The 23,063-nt window shown below is 51.5% G+C and overlaps 2 protein-coding genes across 2 annotated transcripts; one reads left to right on the forward strand and one right to left on the reverse strand.

Moving 5' to 3' along the window:
• Positions 1 to 1,104: 1,104 nt before the first annotated feature.
• BEST1 (bestrophin 1) lies at positions 1,105 to 11,905 on the forward strand. Its single transcript, XM_027903557.1, has 10 exons — positions 1,105 to 1,951; positions 4,239 to 4,398; positions 4,946 to 5,040; positions 5,579 to 5,812; positions 6,458 to 6,612; positions 7,516 to 7,593; positions 8,714 to 8,866; positions 9,298 to 9,378; positions 9,811 to 9,962; positions 10,307 to 11,905. The coding sequence occupies exons 2-10, from the start codon at positions 4,247 to 4,249 to the stop codon at positions 11,484 to 11,486; spliced, it is 2,280 nt and encodes a 759-aa protein (XP_027759358.1). The 5' UTR covers positions 1,105 to 1,951; positions 4,239 to 4,246; the 3' UTR covers positions 11,487 to 11,905.
• A 399-nt stretch (positions 11,906 to 12,304) lies between these two features.
• On the reverse strand, positions 12,305 to 15,623 carry FTH1 (ferritin heavy chain 1). The gene is made up of 4 exons (XM_027903563.1): positions 15,351 to 15,623; positions 14,023 to 14,169; positions 13,448 to 13,573; positions 12,305 to 12,642 (listed from the first exon to the last, which is right to left on the reverse strand). The coding sequence occupies exons 1-4, from the start codon at positions 15,459 to 15,461 to the stop codon at positions 12,478 to 12,480; spliced, it is 549 nt and encodes a 182-aa protein (XP_027759364.1). The 5' UTR covers positions 15,462 to 15,623; the 3' UTR covers positions 12,305 to 12,477.
• Positions 15,624 to 23,063: the final 7,440 nt, after the last annotated feature.

Genomic DNA, 23,063 nt, shown 5'->3' on the forward strand with positions numbered 1-23,063 from the left:
GGGGGGTCCTCACGAAAGCACTGAGGGTCACTGCATCCTCCTCAAACATTCCTGACCAGCTCAAACCTGTGGGTAAATCCTGTCCTTGCAAAACAGCACCTCCTCAGATACTTCCCACTTAATCTGGATTTTTTTAAAATTACATCAGATTCCAGGGAAGAATGCCATTTTGAGACACCCTGATGCCAGCTGCCTCTGTGTCTATCTCACCACTGAAACTGGAGAAGGCGAAGGGATTTCACCAAGCTTTGGGACCCACTGTCCCAAAAAACACTTATTATTCTCTGGGAGACAGCAGGGAGGGCACTGTGCCATTCCCAGACAGCTGCTGCTAACTCAGCATGGAGAGTGGCCCTCTGGCATTCCCAAAACAGGGATTCAATTCCCACCGCAGTAATTCAATTTCTGCACCTGCAGCACTGAGAAAATGAGGATGATCCCAGGGCTGTGAGGCTGAGGAGGGATATCAGACCTCTGTGCAAGGAATCTTCTTCAAGACCTGCGGGGCCTGAGGCCACAGGGGATGTGAAAAGAGACCCACGCAGGGCTGCCATGCTGATAGCCCCTCAGTTATTTACTTTAATATTAAATTCCACACATATTTCATGCTGGCCAAGCAGCAGCTGTGAAGCACACGAGCTGCCAGCTGAGCTGCTCTCAGAGGAGGGCAGCAGAGTCCCCCAGATGCCAGCACATCCTTCCACAAACAGCAGGACACTCCGGGGTTGTTCGTTTCATGCCCCAGGAGCACCCAAACCGCTCCCAACAACACCCTCCCCTTGTCTAAGATCAGCCACAGGAAGGATAAAACTGCATTTGGGACAAATTGATCCCAAGTGCTGATGTTAAACGAGTGTCAAAGACACGGGCATGCAACCAGCACAAGAGCAAGTCAGTTTTTACAGGAGTCTTGGTCTCCAGCTACTCTTACCTGCATGGATCAGACCTGTGCTCCCTCTCCACAGAATCCCACAGCTGGGTAAATGATGGAAGACGAACTAGAAAGAAAGCATTTTCATTCAGAGCCCCTTGAAAGGGGAACATCTTAAAGACTTAACAAGGGGGATTGTGGAGGTGGTGGATGAGAAGGATGGGAGGGATGGCTTGGGAGCAGAAAAGGGACCTGGAGAGACAAAGGGAAGGAGTTCTCTGGCTTGGTGGAGATTTCAGGACAAAGGCAAGGACCGGTGTTTCCCAGGATGTCAGGCAGGAAAGAGCAGCGAGTCCCAAAGCCCTGCAGGAAGAAGCCAGAGGAAGAGAAAGGGAAACCATGGAAAGAGTCTCGTGGAGCCAGTGGCAGAGTGGAAGTCCCCAGCACCCAAACCACGGCTGGAAGAGGTGGCAAACTCATCCAAGGACAGTGAGGAATGACAAGGAAACATCCTGTGAGAGCCAGGCAGAGGGTGGACCAGGTGTTTCACCCACCTAAGGAGCTTCCCCAGGGAAGAGAGGGCCGTGCAGCCCCCCGGGCACGACACATTTTACAGCCTTTGTGGAAAATTCCAGCCCTGCATAATCTCCTGGGGTTCCTGTAAGATTGTGACACGGAGAAAGGGACCAAACAGGAAAGAATTAGAGGGAAAAATGCCTCTCTCCTGGCAGCCACCATGGCTGTGCCAGGAGTTAGCAGCAGCAGAGCAGCCAGCCCTGCCTCCCCCTCCTCCGGCCGCCTCTATAAACACGCAGGGCTTACTCAGAAGATTAGGAGGGAACGGGGCAAAAGACAACAGAGTCTCTTTTGTAATGAGGAAGGATTACAGCATCAAGTGACCGGCTGCAGCTCCCAAGTGGGTCTCAGGCTCCTTAGCACAGCGTGTCGGGCAGGTTCAATCCCCCCATGAGCCAAGGGGGCACGGGGAGGCGGGCGTGGCGTGGGCCACAAAGGACCCAGCGGGGACACGTGCGGCACCAAACCTCCCCAGCCTCCAGCGCGGCAGAGGAGCCCGGCACTGTGAGTATCCCGTCCTCCTGAGTGCAGGGAGATCCCCTCTGAGACCTCCCTGCCTTCCTGCGACCTCCTCTCGCTTCACCCCTCTGCTCCGTCCCCTCGCTCTCCAGCTCTGGGGTACCCGCTCGTGTCTCTTTGCCGTCTCACGTGGTGGGTGATGCAGCTGATGCTGCAGGATGCCGGTTGCTGTGGGTTCCCACGCTCTGGTTAGTGGCAGGGGACCTGCAGGTGCAGTGGTTAGTCCGGAGGGATGAGGCAGGTGGATGCAGGCAGTGGCAGGCAGCAGTGCCGTGCAGGGGGATGGCTCTTCCTCCCCGTACTGACCCCGGTGTGTCAGCGAGTCACCTCCCACCTCAACCCCAAATGGTACTTGGAGCGTGCCAGCTGCCCAGTGGCATCCCTGGGCAGTCCCACTGAGGCTGGCAGGTGGGCAGGGAAGTGCCTTAACCATTCTGGGCTGGAGGGAAAAGCACTGGGGAGAAAAAAACATGTCCCATGAGAGAGCAGAACTGCACAGAGGTGGGTGACATCCATTATTTACACGGACAAGAGCTGGAGTTTTCCTTCTTTGGTAAAAAGTGAATGTGTATCTGAATTACGCAACAAAGAGTCTCCCTGGGCTCTCTCAAGACCCAAAGCATAGAGAAAACAGACAGCTTTGTGTAAGCAGCCCCCCAAAATTTACGGGTTTATGGGCATACGTTTCTGTTCCATACAGCCCATGTGTGTAGTCTCTGGGGCAGTTAAAGCCCACTCTTCCAAGTCCTGTACACAGAAATCCATATGGGAATGGCACAGATGTGCACGAGGATTTAGGGAAATGTGCATTTGTGCAGCTGGGGACAGGGACCAGCTCTGCCCCTCCACATAACCCACGAGAGGGGACTCAGGGACCTGACTTACCCCAGGGAAACCCAAGGGAGGAGCAGCACCAAAAAGCCAAAGCCAGGAAAAAGATATTGTTTGGCTGAAGTGGCCAAGAAGCCCAGACTTTGCTGCTTTTCTTCACAGCAGCAGCTCACTGGAACTACAGTTGTCCCCACCTAGGTGCAGATTTTTCGCTGAGATGTTTAAATAAGGAACATGGGCACAACAAACTTACCTGCCTTCAGGTGCTGCAAGGTGTGAATTGTCTCTTGAAGTGCTTCTTTGTCTCCATCATTCAGGGGAGAGCCCAAGGCCCCAGAATTACTAACGCTGTTACCTCTGTTAAATAGCAACGCCTAAGTAACACCCTGGTGACATGTTAAGGTTTAGAAATACCAGTAGTTTCACACTGGATGATTATTTATAAACCAAGTGATCATTCACCAATCTGCCTGGCATGGATTACACCGGTGTTTTGGGGTTGGTGTTTTTTCTTGGTTTTTTTTTTTGGTTTGTTTGTTTTGGTTTGGTTTTTGTTTGTTTGTTTGTTTTTTACAAATTCAGATTTATATGAAAGTGGGTCTGATTATTCATTGATGATAAAGAAATATTTATCCATGCTAGACTAGAATTGCAACGAGGATGCTGCATGACTGGGAAGCATTTCAGGAGCCTGAATGCCTTTTTTCATCCAGTGTGATTTATTGTGCAACATATGGTGGAAGGAGAGGGGAGGTGGAGCTGCTGGAATTTGGGCTCTGTGAGCCTGGCCAAACTCCATCCCGCAGATCTCTAACAGGGAGGGCTGTTCTGCCTGCAGGACTAGGAGCAGCAAAGTCCAGATACAGCCCTCAAGCCAAATTTAAAGACAGCAGTTCTTGTTGGGTACCTTCATCTGGATCAGTCCTAAGAAACCTCGACTTTCTGGGATTTTTGCTTTCCTTTGGGTTGAATTTTTTTTTTTTGCCAGCAGCATTCCAGGAAGATGCTTCTCATTTTACAGAAGCATATGTAAAACAAATAGTATAACAAAAAAAAATAATAATGGGATAAGCAACTTTATAGTTTGTGACCCTGAGACTTAACCTTACACCAGTGTTTTGTGGGGAGGGGGTGGCACATGGGCTCTGTCTTCTCCAGCCAACCAGCCCCACCTGAATGCTGACAATCAAGCAAAGAAATTCAGGGCTCCACCAGAAAATACACCCTCTGTCACTGTAACCAGCTCACGTGCAGCTCGGGGACAGGGGAAAGATGGCAAATTAACTGCTTACCACTGATTTCCTCCTGGTTCTCTGTGTCACTGACTTCACCTTACCTGGCTTTGGATCTCAGCTGTTTCTTGCTGTCTTTCTTTCATCCTCTTGCTTGTCTCCTCCTTCGGTTGAAGCTCCACCATCTCCTCCTGTTGTGTGTGCCCCAGGAGCTGTGATGACGGTGACTTACACCAACCGTGTGGCCGACGCCCGCCTGGGCACCTTCTCCCAGCTCCTGCTCCAGTGGAAAGGGAGTATCTACAAACTGCTCTACTCAGAGTTCCTGATTTTCATCTTGCTCTACTTCACCATCAGCCTTGTCTACAGGTGAGCACTTCACACCCCGACACCAGCACAGCCTGTCCTGGATCGGGACAGCGGAGAAACGTGGGACTGGGACAGGGATGCTGGACAGACTCTGCAGGAGGGAAGGGAGGAGAGGGAAAAGTGGAGGAGGAAAAAAAAAGCTGAAAGAAAAGGGAAAGCGGGGGGGGCAGGGGAAGGAAAGGAAGCAGCTTTAAGAGGCAGGAACTCAGGGAAGAGCACAACTTGGGACTGACATTTTGCAGGATATTCAGTGAACTGCAGTGCACAGTCGAAGCTCTGTGTCAAACCCTCGGTACCACATATTGTCCCCCTGAGTGAGAAAAATAAAGGTGGTCCCTGACATCAGGCTGCATTACTTACCACACGTTCTGTGGCCTCTGGGCTGGTCAGTGGGGTATTCTGGGGATGTGGGCTGATGTCCCAGGCTCATGAGAGCTGTTCACCCACAGACTCCCTGTCCTTGGCTTCCCCTGCCAGACTCACCCCAGCAGGTCCAACAAGGCCCAGACTCTTCTCTGAGGCTGCTGCTTCTGTTTGTCCCTTTTAGGCTGATCCTGAGCGAGAGCCAAAGGCTGATGTTCGAGAAGCTGGCGCTGTACTGCAACAGTTATGCTGAGCTAATCCCTGTGTCCTTCGTGCTGGGTAAGGAGCTCTGCCTGAGATCACATAGGGAGGGGAATGGGGCAGCACTGCTTCTTCCTGGTTTGATAGAGATTGCAAATTTCTTTAGGAAGAAATTATTTGTTGTTTAGGAAAACATTCTTCCCTGTGAGGGTGGGGAGGCCCTGGCACAGGTTGCCCAGGGAAGCTGTGGCTGCCCCATCCCTGGGAGCGTCCAAAGCCAGGCTGGATAGAGCTCTGAGCAACCTGGTTCACTGGAAGGTGTCCCTGCCCATGGAACAAGATGACCTTTAAGGTCTCTTCCAACCCAAACAATTCTGTGATTCTATGAAACAAACCACGAAACCCCAGGCTCGTTTTAGCCTGAAGGTCTGAATTCCCCTCCGGTTATTCCTGCGCCCATCCCTGTACGAACACTGGAAGTGAAGCAGAGGAGAAGAGCAGAGCTTCCTCCTCTGGGATGCCTAACCTGCTCAGCCGCCCTGCAGGTTTCTAGAGCTTCCTACTCCTCCCTTCTCCCACTCCTCTGGGATGCCTAACCTGCTCAGCCGCCCTGCAGGTTTCTACGTGGCGCTGGTGGTGTCGCGCTGGTGGGCTCAGTACGAGAGCATCCCGTGGCCCGACCGCATCATGACGCTGGTGTCCTGCAACGTGGACGGGGAGGACGAGTACGGGCGGCTCCTGAGGCGCACCCTGATGCGCTACAGCAACCTGGTCAGCGTGCTGATCCTGCGCTCCGTCAGCACCGCCGTCTACAAGCGCTTCCCCAGCATGGAGCACGTCGTGAGGGCCGGTCAGTCCCGGCACCGCCACCTGGCTGCTGTTCCTGGGGCAGAGAGCCTTGGGAAAGGCCTCCTGGCCTTCAGGTTGGAGGTGGGGTGGTGCTGCGGTCTGCTGAAGGGATGATTTGCAGCAGGCAACAGTTTTATGCTGGTGGGTGGGAATTGGAGCCTCCAATCTCCAAACTTGACTGCTGGGCTCCCCTGAATCCTCTTTGGGAGGATGCTCCTCGAGGTACAACGTGTCCCAGCCTGCCCAAAGGGAGAGGGTTTCACCTGCCCCCGTTATCTGGGTTCCCTTTGTGATGCAGACAGAGAAGCAGGCACTCTAAGTCACGTGTTATGCCACTCCAAACAAACAGCTGTGGACATCAGGCAGGGGTACCCTCAGCAGTGCTGTGATCTGATCAGGTGTGCTGCAGACAGCCAAAGTGAAATCCCGTAAATCCCACCTCTCAAGCCTCTGACTCAAAATTTGAACAGTGAGGCTTGTCCTCCTTCCGCACGTCTCCCGAAGTTCTGAGCACCTGAGTCTTTCCCACGGTTTTTAAGGAGAGCTGAAGCCACCACCTGAGATCCAAACGTTTTCATTTTAGACCAGATCAATTCCTTTCTGCCCCTTGTGGCCGTCCCTCTTTCATCTGCCGTCTTCCACACAGGCCTCATGACACCAGAGGAGCACAAGAAGTTCGAGAGCTTGAATTCCCCCCACAACAAGTTCTGGATCCCATGTGTGTGGTTCTCCAACCTGGCTGTGAAGGCGAGGAATGATGGGAGGATCCGGGACAGTGTGCTGCTCCAAGGAATCCTGAATGTGAGTGACAGAGGCAACCGGCAACTGGGTGAGATCCTGGGGATCCCTGGGGATGTTGCAATAACTTTGGTGGGAAATGCTCCCAGAGCTTTCCATGGGCTGCTGACATGGCACACTGTCACATATATTTGAGGGGAGGGCAATGTGACCACTTTCCCAAATGGGAGACTGGGAGGAACCACCGGACTCACCTTTAGGTGTGGAAATGGGAGGTATCCAAGTAGCAGGTGGAGGTCTCTAGGACTGCACAGCTGGGAAGCCACAAGAAAGCCACAAAAGGTATCTGGAAGAGATCGGGAGAGGTCAAAAAAAAATCCCCAACAATGAAGGTCCTGTAGAAAACCTCATTGTTGAAAACTCTTTGATAGCCACGCTCCACAGGCAAGACCTGGCAACAATCCCTGCCCAGCTGCATAGAAAAAGGCTCTGGAACAGCTCATCCTTCTTGGTATTCATGTGCAGAGAAAGTCACGTGGTTTCTGTTGCCTGGAGTGGGATTCATCTGCCCAGAGAGAGAGATCTCCCTCTGGTAAACTTACCTATAGGCAGGAGAAAGAAATGGATATGCCTGAGACATCCTTTTGCCTCACCTGTTGGTTGCTCACTTTGTGAGGAGATAAACTGCTGGGAAGTGAGTTAGGAAGGGATCCTGGGCTCAGATGGAGACACTCAGGCAGCAAGGAGTTCCTCCAGGGGGGATGTGTGAGATCCTGCTGGTGCTCTGCTGGGCTGGAGCTGAGCACCACGGGAACAGGAGTCCTGGCTGAGCCTGCCTTCCAGAGGAGGTGCAAGCAGGAGGGGATGGGCTGGAGCAATGAGGGACAGCGGTCCCAGGGAGGCTCTGTGTCCTCAGGAAGGAGGTGCAGAGTTATTTTGACAGGCCATTCCTTTTCCCCGCTGCAGGAGCTCAACACCCTGCGCAGCCAGTGCGGGAGGCTCTACGGGTACGACTGGATCAGCATCCCCCTGGTCTACACCCAGGTGAGAGGGGATCCCCACACCTTCTGCTCCAGCACCTGCCTCTGCACATCCCAGCTTACACCCTTACCTAGAATCCTGGAACGGTTTGCATCAGAAGAGACCTTAAAGGTCATCTTTTGAAGTTTCACTCCCCTGCCATGGGCACCCTCTGAGTAAAGAATTTCTACCCAGCATCCAATCTAAACCTGCCCTCTGCCAGTTTAAAACCTTTGCCCTTTGTTCTGTCACTGCGTGCACAAAAAGTCCCTTCTCCCTCTTTTCTCTAAGCTCCCTCAGTCTCCCCAAAACCTTCTCGTCTCCGGGCTGAACAACCTGTAGAAGAATGCTCCATACATATCTGCCAGTTTGCAGGGCACACATTCCAGACAGGGAGCTCCAGGGGAGTTGTGCCACACGTGTGAGTGAGCTCTGTGCACGTCCTCAGCTATTTAAACAGCCCAGGCAGACACTTTGGCACCGACTTGCCCCTTTGTCTCCTATAATCCAGCTGCTCAGATAACACTAATGCCCTCCACTGTGAAACAGGAGCTGCTGAAGGTTAATGGGGAACACCTTGGGAAAGTTTGTTCTTGTTTTGAACCCCCTTGCTTGTATCAAGAGAGTCTCAGTTACTGTTAATTTGAAAAAGGGAAGTTTCCAGTCCCGTGGTTATAGAGAAAAGCACAGAGCTCAGCATAGCCTGAGATCCAGGCAAGCAAGCAGGCAAATAGAAAAAAGGCTCAGCAGGAGGAACAGGAAAGAAGGAGCTCATAGGACTGCCAGGGTTCCCTTCCAGACTTGGGAGCAGCCTGCCAGCCTGGACTGAGCCACGAGACAGCTTTCAGTCCATCCAGGATGTCATGTGCTTCCTTCTGCCACTGCCCTGTGACACCTACACAGATCTCCTTCCAGGGACAGCCTGGAACGACACACAGTGCATGCAACAGCCAAAGGGAGTACTTAAAGCTTCCTGCCGTGGGAATGCATCCCCCTGCAAAACAGCAGCCTGTCCTAAGTGGATCCAAGGCTTTCCAAAGGCTGCAGAGCCAGAATCTGGCTTTGGAGATGTGTGGGGGGTGGAAGTGAAGGGAAATGCTGGGAACTCACGCTGCCCTGGTGTGTCCCTTGGCATCTTTCCCAGGTGGTGACCGTGGCTGTTTACAGCTTCTTCCTGGCCTGTCTGATCGGGAGGCAGTTCCTGGATCCAGAAAAAGCATATCCTGGCCATGAACTGGATCTCTTCGTGCCTGTCTTTACATTTTTGCAATTCTTCTTTTACGCTGGCTGGTTAAAGGTGAGTCCAGGAAAATATGTCTGGAGCTGGAATCTGACCCCGCCAAGGGTGAGCTCCCCAGGGACCCAGCTGTGTGTTCTTTGATCTGTGCACAAAAACGGGAAGCCAAGTGGAGGCTGAGGGAATTGCCAGGACCTTCTAATTTTCCAAATGTGTCACCCTGGAGAGCAGCTGCACCTTCCCTAAGCTTTGGTCCTGGCTGGTTTAGGGAAAAGAGAGGCAGAAGGCTGCAGGAGGGGCTGTTACTGTGTGTGCCAACGTCTCCCAGCCACTGGCAAGCCTCCGCTTTTAACCCTCCCCTTTTTGGGAGGAGCAGCCTTTCTAGGAATTCGAGGGACATCACGCTTGTCCCTGCCCCACAGGGCTCCTCCCTGCAGGGAAAGGGGCAGGTATGACCACGGTGACCTTTGCTCTGTGCTCTCCACGTGCAGGTGGCCGAGCAACTCATCAACCCTTTTGGGGAGGACGATGATGACTTTGAGGCCAACTGGCTCATCGACAGGAACCTGCAGGTAAAGGGAGGAAGATCCTCCCACCCTTGTCAGTGCAGTCACCAAGTTCTCCTGCAAAAACCTCTGCCCCCACCTCCCTGCCTGTGAGGGGATGGAGAGACAGTCCCTCCGCAGTTATGGGGACAGCCAGGGCTCCAGGAAGGGTGTGGGGCAAGACCCGTGCCAGGAAGACCCCCCTGTTCTCCACACTAAGGAATGTGGGGCTTTGGGCCCTGCCCACGGCAGGGTTGGATCAAGGGTTAGACTTGATGATCTCAGAGTTGATTCTCTCGTTCTGTGATTCTGTGAGAAACAACCCAAGTGACAGGAAACCACAGCAACCTCAGCCACTTGCCCCATTTCCGTGCTACACTGCTTCCCCCTGCCCTGCATTCCTCCATCCACAGGTAACAGGCTGCTCACCTTGGATGACATTCCCGCTGTCTCCTGCAGGTCTCCCTCATGGCAGTGGATGAGATGCACCAGGATTTACCCATCCTGGAGAAGGACCTCTACTGGAATGAGCCTGATCCCCAGCCACCCTACACAGCAGCCACCGCCGAGTACAAGCGCCCATCGTTCCTCGGCTCCACTTTTGATATCAGGTCAGTCCAGGGTGTCACAGCAGTCCACAGTTACACCTGGATTAGGTCTTCAGTAGGATATTACACCTGAGGAGCAAGAGTGGGTAGTAATATCTTTCTCCATAGTCTGTGAAACCTCGTTCTAAGATCCCTTTAGGCTCATGCAAAGACAAGAGCCAGCATCCTCCATGGAAAAGGATGACTCTGGCCTCTTTCCCCCACTCACCTGTGCTGTGATCATCCCTGCTTTGGTGGGGCTAACACCTCTAATGGCAGTACAGGGAGAGGTCTGCCACTGGCAGCAGTGGCAACACAAACCCCCTCCCTTTGTGGTTGCCTTAACAGCCCTGCTTTGCCTTTCCCAGCATGCAGAAAGAAGAGATGGAGTTCCAGCCCCTGGAGCAGATCAAGGAGAACGAGGAAGCCAACCACTCCACCCCGTTACTGGGACACCTGGGACGCCTCCTGGGCGTCCAGTCACCAAACTTCTCCAGGTCCTCCTCCCGGATGAACCTGCTGCGCAGGCGAGGAGAGCCCACGTCGCCCTTCTCCCACTACACCTACCAGGACATGGGGAAGTCAGGAAGTCCTTGTGGCATCCATCAGCCAAAGGGAGACTCCCAGGAGCAGTGGGACGGCGAAGATGGGAAACTCAGGGAGTTGGATGCCTTCATGTCAACCCCTTTCTATGAGAGACCCGGTTTCTACAGCGCTCCCCAGACACCCATCAGCTCCATCCCCATGATTTTCCCTTCCAGACGCCAAGGCCGGAAGAAACCACCTGCTCTCTCCAGCATCGCTGCCTGCTCCACTTCCCTGAGGGATGTCATTGTCAACGCCTCCCCTTCCAGGGCCAGTGATGTCTACAAGAGCCAGAGCTCCCTGGGCTCCACTGCAAAGGAAACCTTCGTCTGGCCAACGGATCGGGGCAAAGGGCCCGACTCCACAGCTGTGACAGTGGAGGAGGAAAAGAACAGCTCCAGAGAAGCTGCCATCACAGGAAGCCCAGGAGCACAGTCCACGGCATCTGACAGCCCCAAATTCCCTTTTCTGGCAGAGTCCCCTGACCAGGAGAAGCAGGGCAGCTACAAGAGCCTGAAGAGCTTGAAAGCTTCGCACCCACCCTGGCTGACCCTGGAGAACGCGGCATCAGCTCCTCCCAGCTCAGAGCATTCTGGTGCCTTTCACACCCCCGGTAACAAAGTCCCGGGGGGAAGCACCTCCCTCTGCTTCTCCTTCACTCCTGTGACCTCTCCAGCCCTGGAGAGATCCCACAAGGGGAACCTCGGCCCCGACGCTCGCAGCCTGAGCTTGGAAGACGCAGCCAGCGCTCCAGACCAGCATCCAGAGGTTTCCAGGAACACGAGAGACACTGGGAATGGAAGCACCAACCCACCCCCTACAAAAGAGCCAAGAAGAGCAGAGAGTCCATCCCCCAATGACTCCGGGATCTCCCTGGCCGAGGGCGACTTCGTGGGGCTGATGGAGGTGATCATGGAGGCCAGTGAGAGCCCAGGGGAGGAGCAGGTGGACCAGTACAGCTAAAGGAGAAGAGGTTCCATGGGATACGCTCCTTGTCCTCACACCTGGCGCTCACCTGAACAGAAGGGCAGTGCTGGACATGCAGCCAGAGCCCGGCCTGGGCTCCAACCAGCGCTAAGGACACTGCTCCTGGTGTCGGTACCGTAAGCAGGCTCGCCTTCTGCTGTAACAACACAACCACCAAGACCCCAAGTTTTAGCCGGACCCCAATGAGTGTTAAGTATTGCTGGTATCTCAGCAGGCACCAGCCAGGTGTAGCCCAGAACAGGAGCTTAGTTAAAATGGATACTTACTCCCCTCCTCACAGCAAGAAGTAGAACTTGAGCTTACAAGTCTCAGGCAGGACTTGCACTACTCCAGGGAAAGTAAGGGACTGAGGCGAGTCACACTATTAGCGATGCAGACCCACAGTGCTTCCTCCAGTGCTGTCTGGCTCTTTTCCAGTACAAGGAAAGTACTGGAGTAAGGCAGGGTAAGTGTCTACACGCAGTACCTGCCCCCATATTGCTTCTTTCTGAATTTCTCTATCACCCCTGCCACGGATTTGAGTGCTCAGAGAAATGTGGATGGTAGCAGACACCACACTCTGCCGAGTTCTACTGCCCACCCTCAGAAAATAAAAGCAAGGCTCAAGCCCAGGACCATCGCTTCATTTCCTCATTTTAGTTCCCATGCAACGGGAATTTAGGGAAACCATGTAAGTTCTACTTCTGCCTTCAGCGCCAGCTGCAAGACTCCCACACCACATGACAAAATTTACCTCCCACACCCCTCCACTACAGCTGCCTCCTCTCCCTCAAAACTAAACAGGAAAAGCCAGCTGGAACCAAGTCACTTTATTGGCTGGAGGGCAGTACATAAAACACAAGAGAGAGGGGGGGTGATATTTGGTACAGAGAATGGAACTGTTTCTCTAGGTAGCTGAAGCTGCATGCACGGCTGGACAGTAAGTAGTAGTCCCACTGAAACCCACAGCGTGGCTCTGGGCCAGCCTTCAGCTGTTATTGTCACTTTCCCCGAGGGTGTGCTTGTCGAAGAGGTACTCGGCCATGCCGTATTTCGGTGCCCCCATCTTCCGCAGGTTGGTCACGTGGTCACCAAGCTCCTTGATGGCTTTCACCTGCTCATCCAGGTAATGAGTCTCAATGAAGTCACACAACTGCAAGGGAGAGGAGAGTTTAAATTCAGGCCCAGAAACGAGAGGGTACAGCATGACAACTTGCAAGCTGAGATGAAACAGCTTTTAAGTTTTGCCTCAGCAAAGCCAGAAGGAGATCAAAGTGAGGCAGGGCTGAGACAGGCACACTGGCTCCAGAACCCTGCAGAGCTCAGGAAGCCTCTCCTCTTCCCCACTATAGGAAGCATTAGCCAAGTCTCTGAACAGATTTTCACTCCCCCACTACACAGCAAACTCACAACTGTGAGGATTTACACCTCTAAGACAGGCCAGTTTTATTGTTTTGTTTTAAACAGTCCCTCCACCTTACACATGACACTCCCAAGAGTATGTGGATCCACACACATTAATCTCTTCCAGATACTAAACAGCCTCAATCCAGCCTTGCCTAAAACTTTCACCTGTCAAGAGCCCTGTGTTTTCAGACACTGTCATCAAGTATCAGGGCCTTTAACATTCAGAAGTGACACCAGAAGTTTGTGGCAAAAAAGCCTCGTAAGATAGAACTCCACCACCTCAGAAACAAGTCTCCATAAAGCTTAATACACTTCAGAGGAAATAAAGCAAGTTCCAGCTACCATAAAAGGAGGACAGCAATAACCTCAGCAAAGGGCTGACGGACAGGCTGACACCTGGGCCCTTCCCTCTGGAGGGCTGCACCCCTGGTTCACCTTTTCTCACCTTTATTAACATCGAGGGCACACAGCTCAGCCCTAAACCCACACAATTAGACACATCCAAGCCCCCTCCTCCAACAGCCACACTCTCAGGCTCAGCCTCCACTTACGTGTGGGTCGTTCTTCTCGGTTGCCAATTTGTGCAGTTCTAGCAGTGATTGGTTCACGTTCTTCTCCAGGTGCAGGGCACACTCCATTGCAGTCAGGCCATTCTCCCAGTCATCACGGTCTGGCTTCTGCCAGGGGAAAGCACAGCCCATGTTTTCTCTGAGTACCCACAGACCAGCAGGGAGCAAAGCCTTTAGACCACCCTCAAAGCTTCTTTGGACCAAGTTCAGGCATTTTGGGTAACATCAAACATTTGATGTGCACTCTCAGAACAGAACTGAATGCAACACCCCGCTCACACTTCTCAAAACAGTGCACAGAGCACTTCTGCTTTTAAATTTAATGGTGATGAACCAGATGCCTTCTTGTTCTGTCACAGCAAACCATTACCCTCTTCTTACAAACAAAAAGTACTTTTTCTTTGCCAATCAGCACAAATTATCAAATTACTACACATCTCAAATGACTCTGCTCCTCCAGCGTCGGCTGCTGCTCCTTCTGGGAGAGGACCCAGAGGGAAACCCACCTCCTCCCAGCCCCCAAACGCAGCTGTGGGCCAGGAGGGCCTGCTCCTCACCTTGATGTCCTGCAGGAAGATGCGCCCTCCCCTCTGGTTCTGCAGCTTCATCAGCTTCTCCGCGTGCTCTCGCTCCTCGTGGGACTGATGCAGGAAGTACTTGGCAAAGTTTTTCAGAGCCACATCGTCCCGGTCAAAATAGTAGGACTGAAAAATAAGGATTCACAGGCTCAGAACCCCAATCCAAACCCAAAATGGGGCTTCAGATGTGCCTCAGCCCTGCCTCAGGATGGCACAAGTCCAAGCCGAGGCCAACAGACAGCAAGGCAGTGTGGAGCAACCCTCCCCTTACTATATTTCCAACTAGGATTAAATTTTAACCTGTATCCCTACCAAGGACACAAATAATGGTAGTTGTGCCCTTGGGTTATCTCTGAAGATAAAAAAAAAAAAAAAATCACTCTGATACCCCACAGATACCTGCTCTGATCACCACTCAAATGCCTTAAACTGCAGCCTTAAAAAACCTTGTTCATAGAGAAATCTTCCCTTTGTTCGAGCTTGTTTACAACGATCACAAGTCAGGGTTATCACCTGCAACACCAGCTAAGGGTGGCCATTAACTTCCAGGCACTTCTGCAATAGAGCTCCCATGCCTCCCTAGGCTTTTCGGGGATTAGACTACACAGTACACTTGCTACTTTTGGGGGGGAAAAAAAAATCAGTATCGCATTTAAAAGATAAACGGAACTGAAATATCGGGTCAACAGTGAATACTTTTTTGAAAGCCAAAAAAAAAAACACCTCTAACAGCAATTAGAATCAGTTTGTTTGTTCCTCATTCAGGGCCATCAGCAGGATTCAGCGGAAAGTTTCATATCAACCGCCAGTTATTTACCGAACTGCTGCAGAACTCTCTGCTCCTAAACCAGCAGACTGGACGTTCAAAGCAAGACACCGGTGCTTTGTGTGCCACTGTCACCCACCAAACGCAAGAACAAAACAGCGAGGCAAGTAAACACGGGGCCAAGGAAACCGCGGATCCCTCCCAGATTCACGGAGGAAAGGAAAGCCGTGCCCGGGAGCCGAGCACGCCCGCGGGAAAGGAGCCAAGCGCCTCGCTGGGCAGGCCCTGCTATCCGGCCCAGCCCCAAGGGCAGAGCCCAAGGGAGGCGCCGAGCTGGGCTGATAACGGGGCCCGCCAGCACCGAGATAAAGGGCCTCACCTACACACAGGGCACGGCCCGCAAGGGCCCGCAGGCGCTGGGGAAGGAGGAGGAAGAGGAGGAGCTGCGCCCGCAGGCACCGCCCGGCACCCGCGAAGCCCCCGCCGCGCCAGGCCCGCGCCAGGCCCCTCTACCCCTCGCCCCCCCCATCCCGTCCCTCACCATGCTGAGGTACACGTAGGACGCGTAGAGCTCCAGGTTGATCTGGCGGTTGACGGCGGCCTCGCAGTCCTGGTGGTAGTTCTGGCGCACCTGAGAGGGGGGCGCTGCCATGGCTGGATGCTCCGGTGGGTGCGGCGGTGCTGTGTGGGCGGCGGTGTGGTACGCGTGTGGGAGGGGGCGCGGCGGGCCCGAGCGCGGCCGGTTCCGTCCAAGCACTGTTGACGCAGGAACCCGCTCCGCTCCGCCGCCGACGCGCTCTGAGGGCCGCCTGCCCCGCGGCGCCCTTTTTGTAGCGCCGCGCGCCGGGCACGCCCACCGAGGGGGCGGGGCTTCCGTGCCGCGCTTCTGCTGGCCCAGCGTGACTCAGCACCCGCCCAGGCCACGCCCACCGAGGGGGCGGGGCCGCCGCGCGCCCCTTCCCGAAGCGCCCCCCGCCATGATGGAGCTGGTCCCGCCGGGAAAGGCCTGCGGGATCGCGGAGCCAGACCTGCCCCGCACCCCGAAACACGTCCCCACCGCCTTCCTGAAATACAGTCTAAGTCCAGAAAAATGAGAAATCAAAGGGCGAACGTTAAAAAACCTGAGCCCTCCGGTTACAGGATGGTTATTTCAGCTGCTGTTAGTGCTACCCCAGTCGCTCAGTGCCATCGTTTGTTTTCAATAATCACCGGGTTCTTTGGTCATTCAGTTCACTCATTTATTTTCAGTCACCCCTGGATTATTTTACTTTCCGCTTTCTATAGTTTTAAGCTGATTACAAGTGCAACATCGAGGGCTAGAAACGTCCTGCTTAAACCGAGACCATCTTTTGAAATTGAACTCCTAAAATCTAGGCTTTTACCAAGCCAGCGTTCAATCCTGGCTTTTACCAAGGCAGTGTTCACGCTGAAATCCATCATAAATTTAACTTACTGGGCCTGTAAACTCAGATAATGTAGTTCTACTTCCTGTGCCTGTAAACTCAAATATTTCCTTCTACGTACTGAGCCTGTAAATTCAGATTAAATAGTATTTCCTCCACCTACTGAGCCTGTGAACTCAGGTTAGATAATTTTTCCTCTAAGCAGTTCTTTCTACGGCACTTTTCCAGGCAGTTCCGAACAGCCTGGAGGGAACAAGGAGCCTCTGCCCTCCTTTGTTTCACCGTTTTCTGTCGGTTAAACATCAGAAGTAATTAAGATCTATAAGATAACGTGGGTCATACCAATCGCTTCGGGCTGCCAGGTACACTTGAAATCTCCTGCTCTCCTCCCACACTAACGCTTATGTAAAAAAACGACAACAACAACAACAAAAAAGTCGTAGCTGCTGGGCAGACTTGTATGACTGTGTTCACACCAGAGTGTTTCTCGGCTCGCAGGAACATCAAACAGACCTTTCTGATTACAAAGTTTATAACAGCGATGTTTCCTCCGCAGTTCGGACGTTCTGTGCCACCCGTGATTAAAGCGTCAGTGAGATTGGGGAAGTCCCAGATTCTGCTCCCTGGATCCACCGAGAGGAGAGTTGCACAATGCACGTTGTGTTGGGTGACAGCAGATTTACGTGGGCAGGAGAGGAAACACGGGGCTGCACAGCCGTGTGTCATGCCTTGGTGACCAGGATGAAGAGGTCAGAACTCCGCTGTTACGTGAGATTATGCTCAGCTGTGCCCACATCTTCCCTATCTCAAAACTCGTGGTTTAATTTCAACTTTACTTCACACCCTTTCCTCATGGTTTGGTTTGAGCCTTCTTTTAAATTGTGCTGTTCTTCCTGAAGGTGCATTTTATCATAAAAATCTGGGATGGTTTGGTTTGGACAGGATCTTAAGGTTTGTTTCGTTTTACCCCCTGGCATGAACAGAGACACCTTCCACCAGCCCAGGGTGCTCCAACCTGGCCTTGGACACTTCCAGGGATCCAGGGGCAGCCACAGCTTCTCTGGGCAACCTGTGCCAGGGCCCCACCACTCTCACAGCCAAGAATTTCTTCCTAAATAGTAAAGAATTTCTCCCTAAAGAACTTTACAAGCATTCTTGGGAAGATGCCTGCTAAAAGCATCACTTTATTAGGCTGGACTTCCCATCAAGCATTCATATTTAGGAGGAAATCCTTCCCTGGGAGGGTGGGCAGGCCCTGGCACAGGTTGCCCAAAGCAGCTGTGGCTGCCCCATCCCTGGAAGTGTTCAAGGCGAGGTTGGACAGCAGTTGGAGCAACCTGGAAGTGAAAATAACTGAGAACCTGGGGATTTCCAAAGACAGGCCCAGGGCCTCTCCCACCCTCCTGCGTGGATTTTGAATTCACGTCCCTCTCAGCTGCTTTGCTGATCTGAAGTAGAGGCATATTCAGCCTGCCCAGAGGCAGAATCATTGTATTGTCTGCCTACACAAGCTTCAGACTGTTGAAGACAATCTCTGTTTTTCCTTGGATAATATCCCACCAAGAACAATGGAGCAAGCTCTTCTTGTTTACAGCTTGTACACAGAGCACAGACCCTAAAATCAGCCAGTTTAGGGACAGTAATGCTGAGCTTCAGGTGTGCAAAAATAATGAGGGCTTCTCCATACAAAAGGTCATCAAGTCAGAGATCGAGATATATCTGGAGGGAAAGTTTCCATGACTCCTACATCCACTTTGGTATCATTATTCTACTCTACCTGTGCTTTTCTGGTGCATGACCTTTGCAAATGACCACAGTGACCTTCCTGGGGGTTGAAAACAGGACTTCTAAGCAAATACTGGATAATATTTGCCCAAAGTAAATTCTGAGCCAGATTTTTGCTGCTACAGTCCCTGAGCAAAACATTTGGCATGTCATGGTTAGACCTTCAACAAGAGGGCTGCCTTGGTGTGATCAGAGAGAGCCAGAATGCTCAGGAGTGTCTAAAATTTCTTGTATCATTTGTAGAAATGGTTCACCCGTAGCTTTAAAATGCTTGATTTTGCCGTGCTGGTTTAATTACAGATTAATAACAGATCTCAGTTAAAAATCAACAACTGCCCTAAATCCAGTGAACAAGAAAGTGTTGAGTATGCCTCAAATATTAAATCAACAAAAATACAGTAACCTGGTGGTTGGGTTTTTTTTTTCCCCAAAGCTCAAAGTCCTGTAAATAAGATAAACTGCATCCAGTCAAATATTTGTTATAGAGAACCTCCATTCCACCCCCGAATTTCAGTGTCATTCAGCTCCCAGCCTTTCTGTAAACACAAAAGCAACTCTAAACTTGGCTCCAAGGTTGATCATGTGCCAGGGAAATTTGACGCTGATCTCAACTGCGAGTTTTGAAAGCTGTTTGCTGAAAACATCTGGGCTCCATTTGCTCTGTGAGATTAACTGAAAACTCCTTCTGTAGCTCCTTGGGCAGCACGTGGTGGGAGTTTTTCGGTTGTTTCTTTTGGGTGCCCAAATTTCTCCGCTGGGAAAGCCAGGATTTCACTGGGTTTTCACTGGGTGCTTCCAGCACAGAATGCAAATGACCGGCAGACACAGAAGTGCTGGTTCCTGGAAACGCACTCAAAGACAGAAAAACAAAGGATATTTGAAGTTATGCTGGGAAATTTGCTTTGGAGACTGAACAAGAGGCTATTCTGATTCAGGGAAAAAAAGTCCCCAAAGACAGACTAAAGGATTTTGGAAACAAGTAATGCAAACTCTGTTTTAAACAGACAAACGTTTTCTAAACTGTGTTACAGTTTTTTCTTTCTCTTGAACGTTTTTGCACACAGTCTGAATAAACTGCATTGATAACAATTCTCTAGTTTGTCCACGCTATCCTTGATTTTGGTTTTTATTTATTTTATTTATTTATTTATTTTATTATTTATTTATTTTTACAAGCCTCTAAAAATACACTTAAGAGTCAATAGAGCGAGGAAAAACATTGTCAATAACATGATAATTCTGTCAGCCCAGCATGGCCAGAAGCAGAATGTGGTGAATTAACTTGCATGTATCAGCCCCTTTTAAACTCCTTTCAACACCAACTTCAATGTCTGTAACAGAAAAGCTCCAGTTTTGATTCCAAAGGCGTCCTGTGCACCAGCTGCACATACTGAAGCTTCCACAACCGATTTTTCCAAGCTGCGAAAGCCACAATAATTTGATGTTGACATTCCACCACAGGCCACAATCAACAACATTTGCTACACTGTCGTGGTCCTCCTGCAGTGCCATCCACTTCATTTCCCCTCCCAGATTTACAAAGTGTCAAAAACAAGGGGGTGGGTATCATTACTGTTCCCTATTTCTGGTCTATTTAACTTTTTCTTCAAATACTGTAAAGCTGGAAAAAAAAAATTGCAAATAGAACCACCCATCTAAAGTCAACAGCTGCAGGGAAATTTCTCAATACACCAAAAGATCACCTCCTTCCTGCCATGAATTCCCCTGGAAAACACTGGTGAGTATCCAAGCCCTCATGAATGATCAGGCAGCTTTCATTCTGAGTAGGATACCCAGGCAAAACCTTGTTTTTTAAAGACGAGGTTTCATCTGGGAATCAACAAGAGGTGCCTGTCCTCCCTGTCCCTCGTGCTGCCACCTTGTTGTCCACAAAAACTGGATTTGTTACCCTCCACAGAGACACTGATTCTTTATTTCAGAGCACAGTTTGCCCCTCATGCCTCAGTTAACTTTGTGAGGATGTTCCCTGGGCACAGTTTGTGTAGCACCTCGAACAGACACTGCAGGGCCTTCCAGAGAAGGTGGTGGCTGCTTTTCTACCCAGCCACCCAAAAAAAGGGGCTGGCAGGCAAATGCCTTCAAGCGTGATGAGAAGAAACAAGCTTTTACAGGGAACTGGCAGTTAAAAACCGGCTGAAAGAACATGCAGCAGCCCGATAAAGCACCACAGAGAACAAGCAGTGGCCCATGGCGTGATCTCCGTCAGGCAGGATGGGCGGGGGGGGGCAGCCCTAAACTGCTGCTGCTGCTCAGCAAGTCTCTCCAGGAACTCATTTCACGGCTTTTTTAGAGGAAGTGAAGAGATTAAATCGATGTAGTGGCTTAAGAGAATGGGAGGGATGTTGTCTACAAGAGGTAAGAAAGCAGGGAGGGAAAAGCTGACACTGAAAACACCCGTGTGGTTCATGCAGCTGAGATGGTACCACAACTCCACAGCTTCCCTGCTGGGTGCAATTTCCTGCTAAGCCGCATCCCAGACCTTGGCATCGAGGTAAAAATGTTTAAAAGCAGTTCAAGGGGCTTGAGTTAGACCTGCTCCTACGTGTGTGACCTGGGGAGCATCCAGATGGTTTTGAAAAGTGGAGTATTGTCCCTGAAAAGTCAGCTCTGGATGAGCTGGACACAGCTCCTTCCACGAGCCAACAGCAGCTTGGTGGGGAACAGATCCACTGGTGCCTTGCCTGCCTGCTGATCAAACTGGGAAGAACTGGATTCTCCCTTTTCAAACTTACTCCACCAGCAGTTGTGGGGGGACAAAAAAAAAGCGATAAAATTAGAAGAGAGAAACAGAACAGGGAAAAACAAGTCTCTGTTAGGGCAAGGCCTGACCATGATAGTAATAAATAGGCTGGATTAAGTCGTTGTCTTTAACTTTGCAGATGTTGGGCCAAGCCCACAGATATCAGCATTCCAGCAGCCAATAAAACGGTGATAGAGCAGGCCCCCTGCTCCATCAGGGCAGGGAGATAACAGGGAAGGGCAGCCACAGGAACATGTGGACTCCTCAGCAATCACATCTGGCAGAACCATTAACTCCAGGCAGACCACCAGCTCTTAAACCTTGGCCACCAGGTCCTGCTGCCCTGGGGTTGTGGTCAGAATGCTGGGAGGATGCTCCCACTGAAATGATCGGTTTTGTGTGGCAGCAAAGCTCTCAGACTGCCCTTGGACAGCAGCCACCTTAATTTCAGGTTTAAGGCAGCCAGAGGAATGCTCTGCCTGGTCTAAGGAATCAGTTCTTCCACCCAGTTGCTCTATGAGTAGCTTGCTCAGTCATGCATGGTCACACTGCCCAAAACCTGTCTAAATAGTCAGTGATGACCAAGACTGAAACTACTCAAATCAGGAACTTTCCAGTCCGACAAGTAAAATAACCAAGATTTCCGCTCCACACTTGTTGAGCACAGGCCAGGCCCTTCCTTGCTTTGTGTTTGGTGCTCCTGGCTCCTTCTGAAAGCCACTGTGAAGGGACACAAGCCTCAGGGGAGCAGCAGGTTCAGTGTAAAGCTGCACCTTGCAGCTAAAACATTCCCACGGCTCCAGGCTACCGAAAAGGGGAGGCTGAATTCCTCCCCCACATGCCTCGTTTGTCTCCTTTCCCCGTCTCCAGCCAACCTTAGATTGTTCACCAGGGTCTCTGCAGGGAGAGACTGGCAGAAGACAGCCTTTTTGGCCAGTTTCTAGGGCTGGCTTGGCCAGTGGACGGATCTAAAAGCTCCAGAGTCATGAGACACACGGAGGAGCTCAGCCAGGCACTCCTCAGACAGCGACTCGAGGGCAAAGGGTGAGCTGCCAGGATTGGGCTGAGGTGCCAGGAACCCTGGGAGCAGTGAGGATGTTCAGTCAGGCCCAAAAAGGGTCCTCTGACAAAGCATTTCTGCAGTCAGGAGGTGCAGGTTGAGCAACAGGCTGACATCAGCTAAAACAACAGCCTGGGGGAGGGAGTGGCTCCCTGGAGAAACCACGTGGGCATTTCTGAGGTCACCAAGTAAAACAAGAGTTTCTTCTGAAGAAAAAAGAAGCCAGAATTGCAGCATTGTTACTTAATCCAGGAAATTTTGTTCAGCAGAGACCAGCGGGCTCAGCATGATCACACAAAAAAAGCTACCAGCCTTTGCTTGGAATTTTTAGGCATCCCTGCATCCCTGCCTCAGCCAGGTTCAACTAGCAGTGGGCAGTGCCTGAAAAGGGCAATTCCAACCTTTTTCCCTGCCTGTGTTTACTCCCATGTTCACTGGAGTCACCAGGCTCTACCTCCCTACCCGTAAACTTCAAGAGGAACAGTGAAGTTCATCTTGAACTTCGGGGCCATCTCTGCCAGCCTAGGAAAGGAAAGGAAAGAAGATCCACTTCCAAAGTTTTCTACTGGAAACCCTTGTCCTTTGCATCACCAGGTCAGCCCTCCTTGCAAGGCTGTGCCATCACAGAGTTCCTCAGGTGGGAATGGGAGGGTTCAATACCCTCTTGCTGTATTTCAGAGGCCAGGAAAGCAGCTCAATCCACAGCAAAGAGTACTTCCCAAACCACTTCAACCTAAACTGCCCCTCCAGTCACACCACGGCCACAGAGACCCAGAATAACAAGGATGGCAAGGTGGGAAGCAGCTGAGAATTGCAGAGACTGGGGGAAAAATGGAGGAAGGGGACTGAGAATCTGTGTTTCCACAGCCACATCCAGCATAAGGACCACCAGTGCACGGAGAGGATGAGGAATAGGAAGAGAAAGGGACACCACCATTTCTTTAGAGCCACTGGAAACTTTCTCTTCTTGATCCAGGGCCTTAAGTGGCTTTTTCCAGAAGCAATTGGGAGGAGACAGTTCTACCCCTTTGCCCATATCACCCTCAGCCACAGCCAGCCCCATCTCTCTGTTCCAGAGAGTTCCTGCTTTTCTGTCAGGTGGGAGGATCAGGATTGAGCAACAGCACCCAAGAAAGCATCCAAACCCTGAGGATTGGATTAGCAACTGGGAAGCAGGGAAGAATCTCTTCCCGACCAGCACATGACTTTTACTCATCTTCTTTACTGAGATTGAGATAACAATTC

Source organism: Empidonax traillii, unplaced genomic scaffold (genome assembly GCF_003031625.1).
Source record: "Empidonax traillii isolate 1590-97213 ecotype Southwest subspecies unplaced genomic scaffold, ASM303162v1 scaffold982:size219053, whole genome shotgun sequence".
Taxonomy (NCBI): domain Eukaryota; kingdom Metazoa; phylum Chordata; class Aves; order Passeriformes; family Tyrannidae; genus Empidonax; species Empidonax traillii.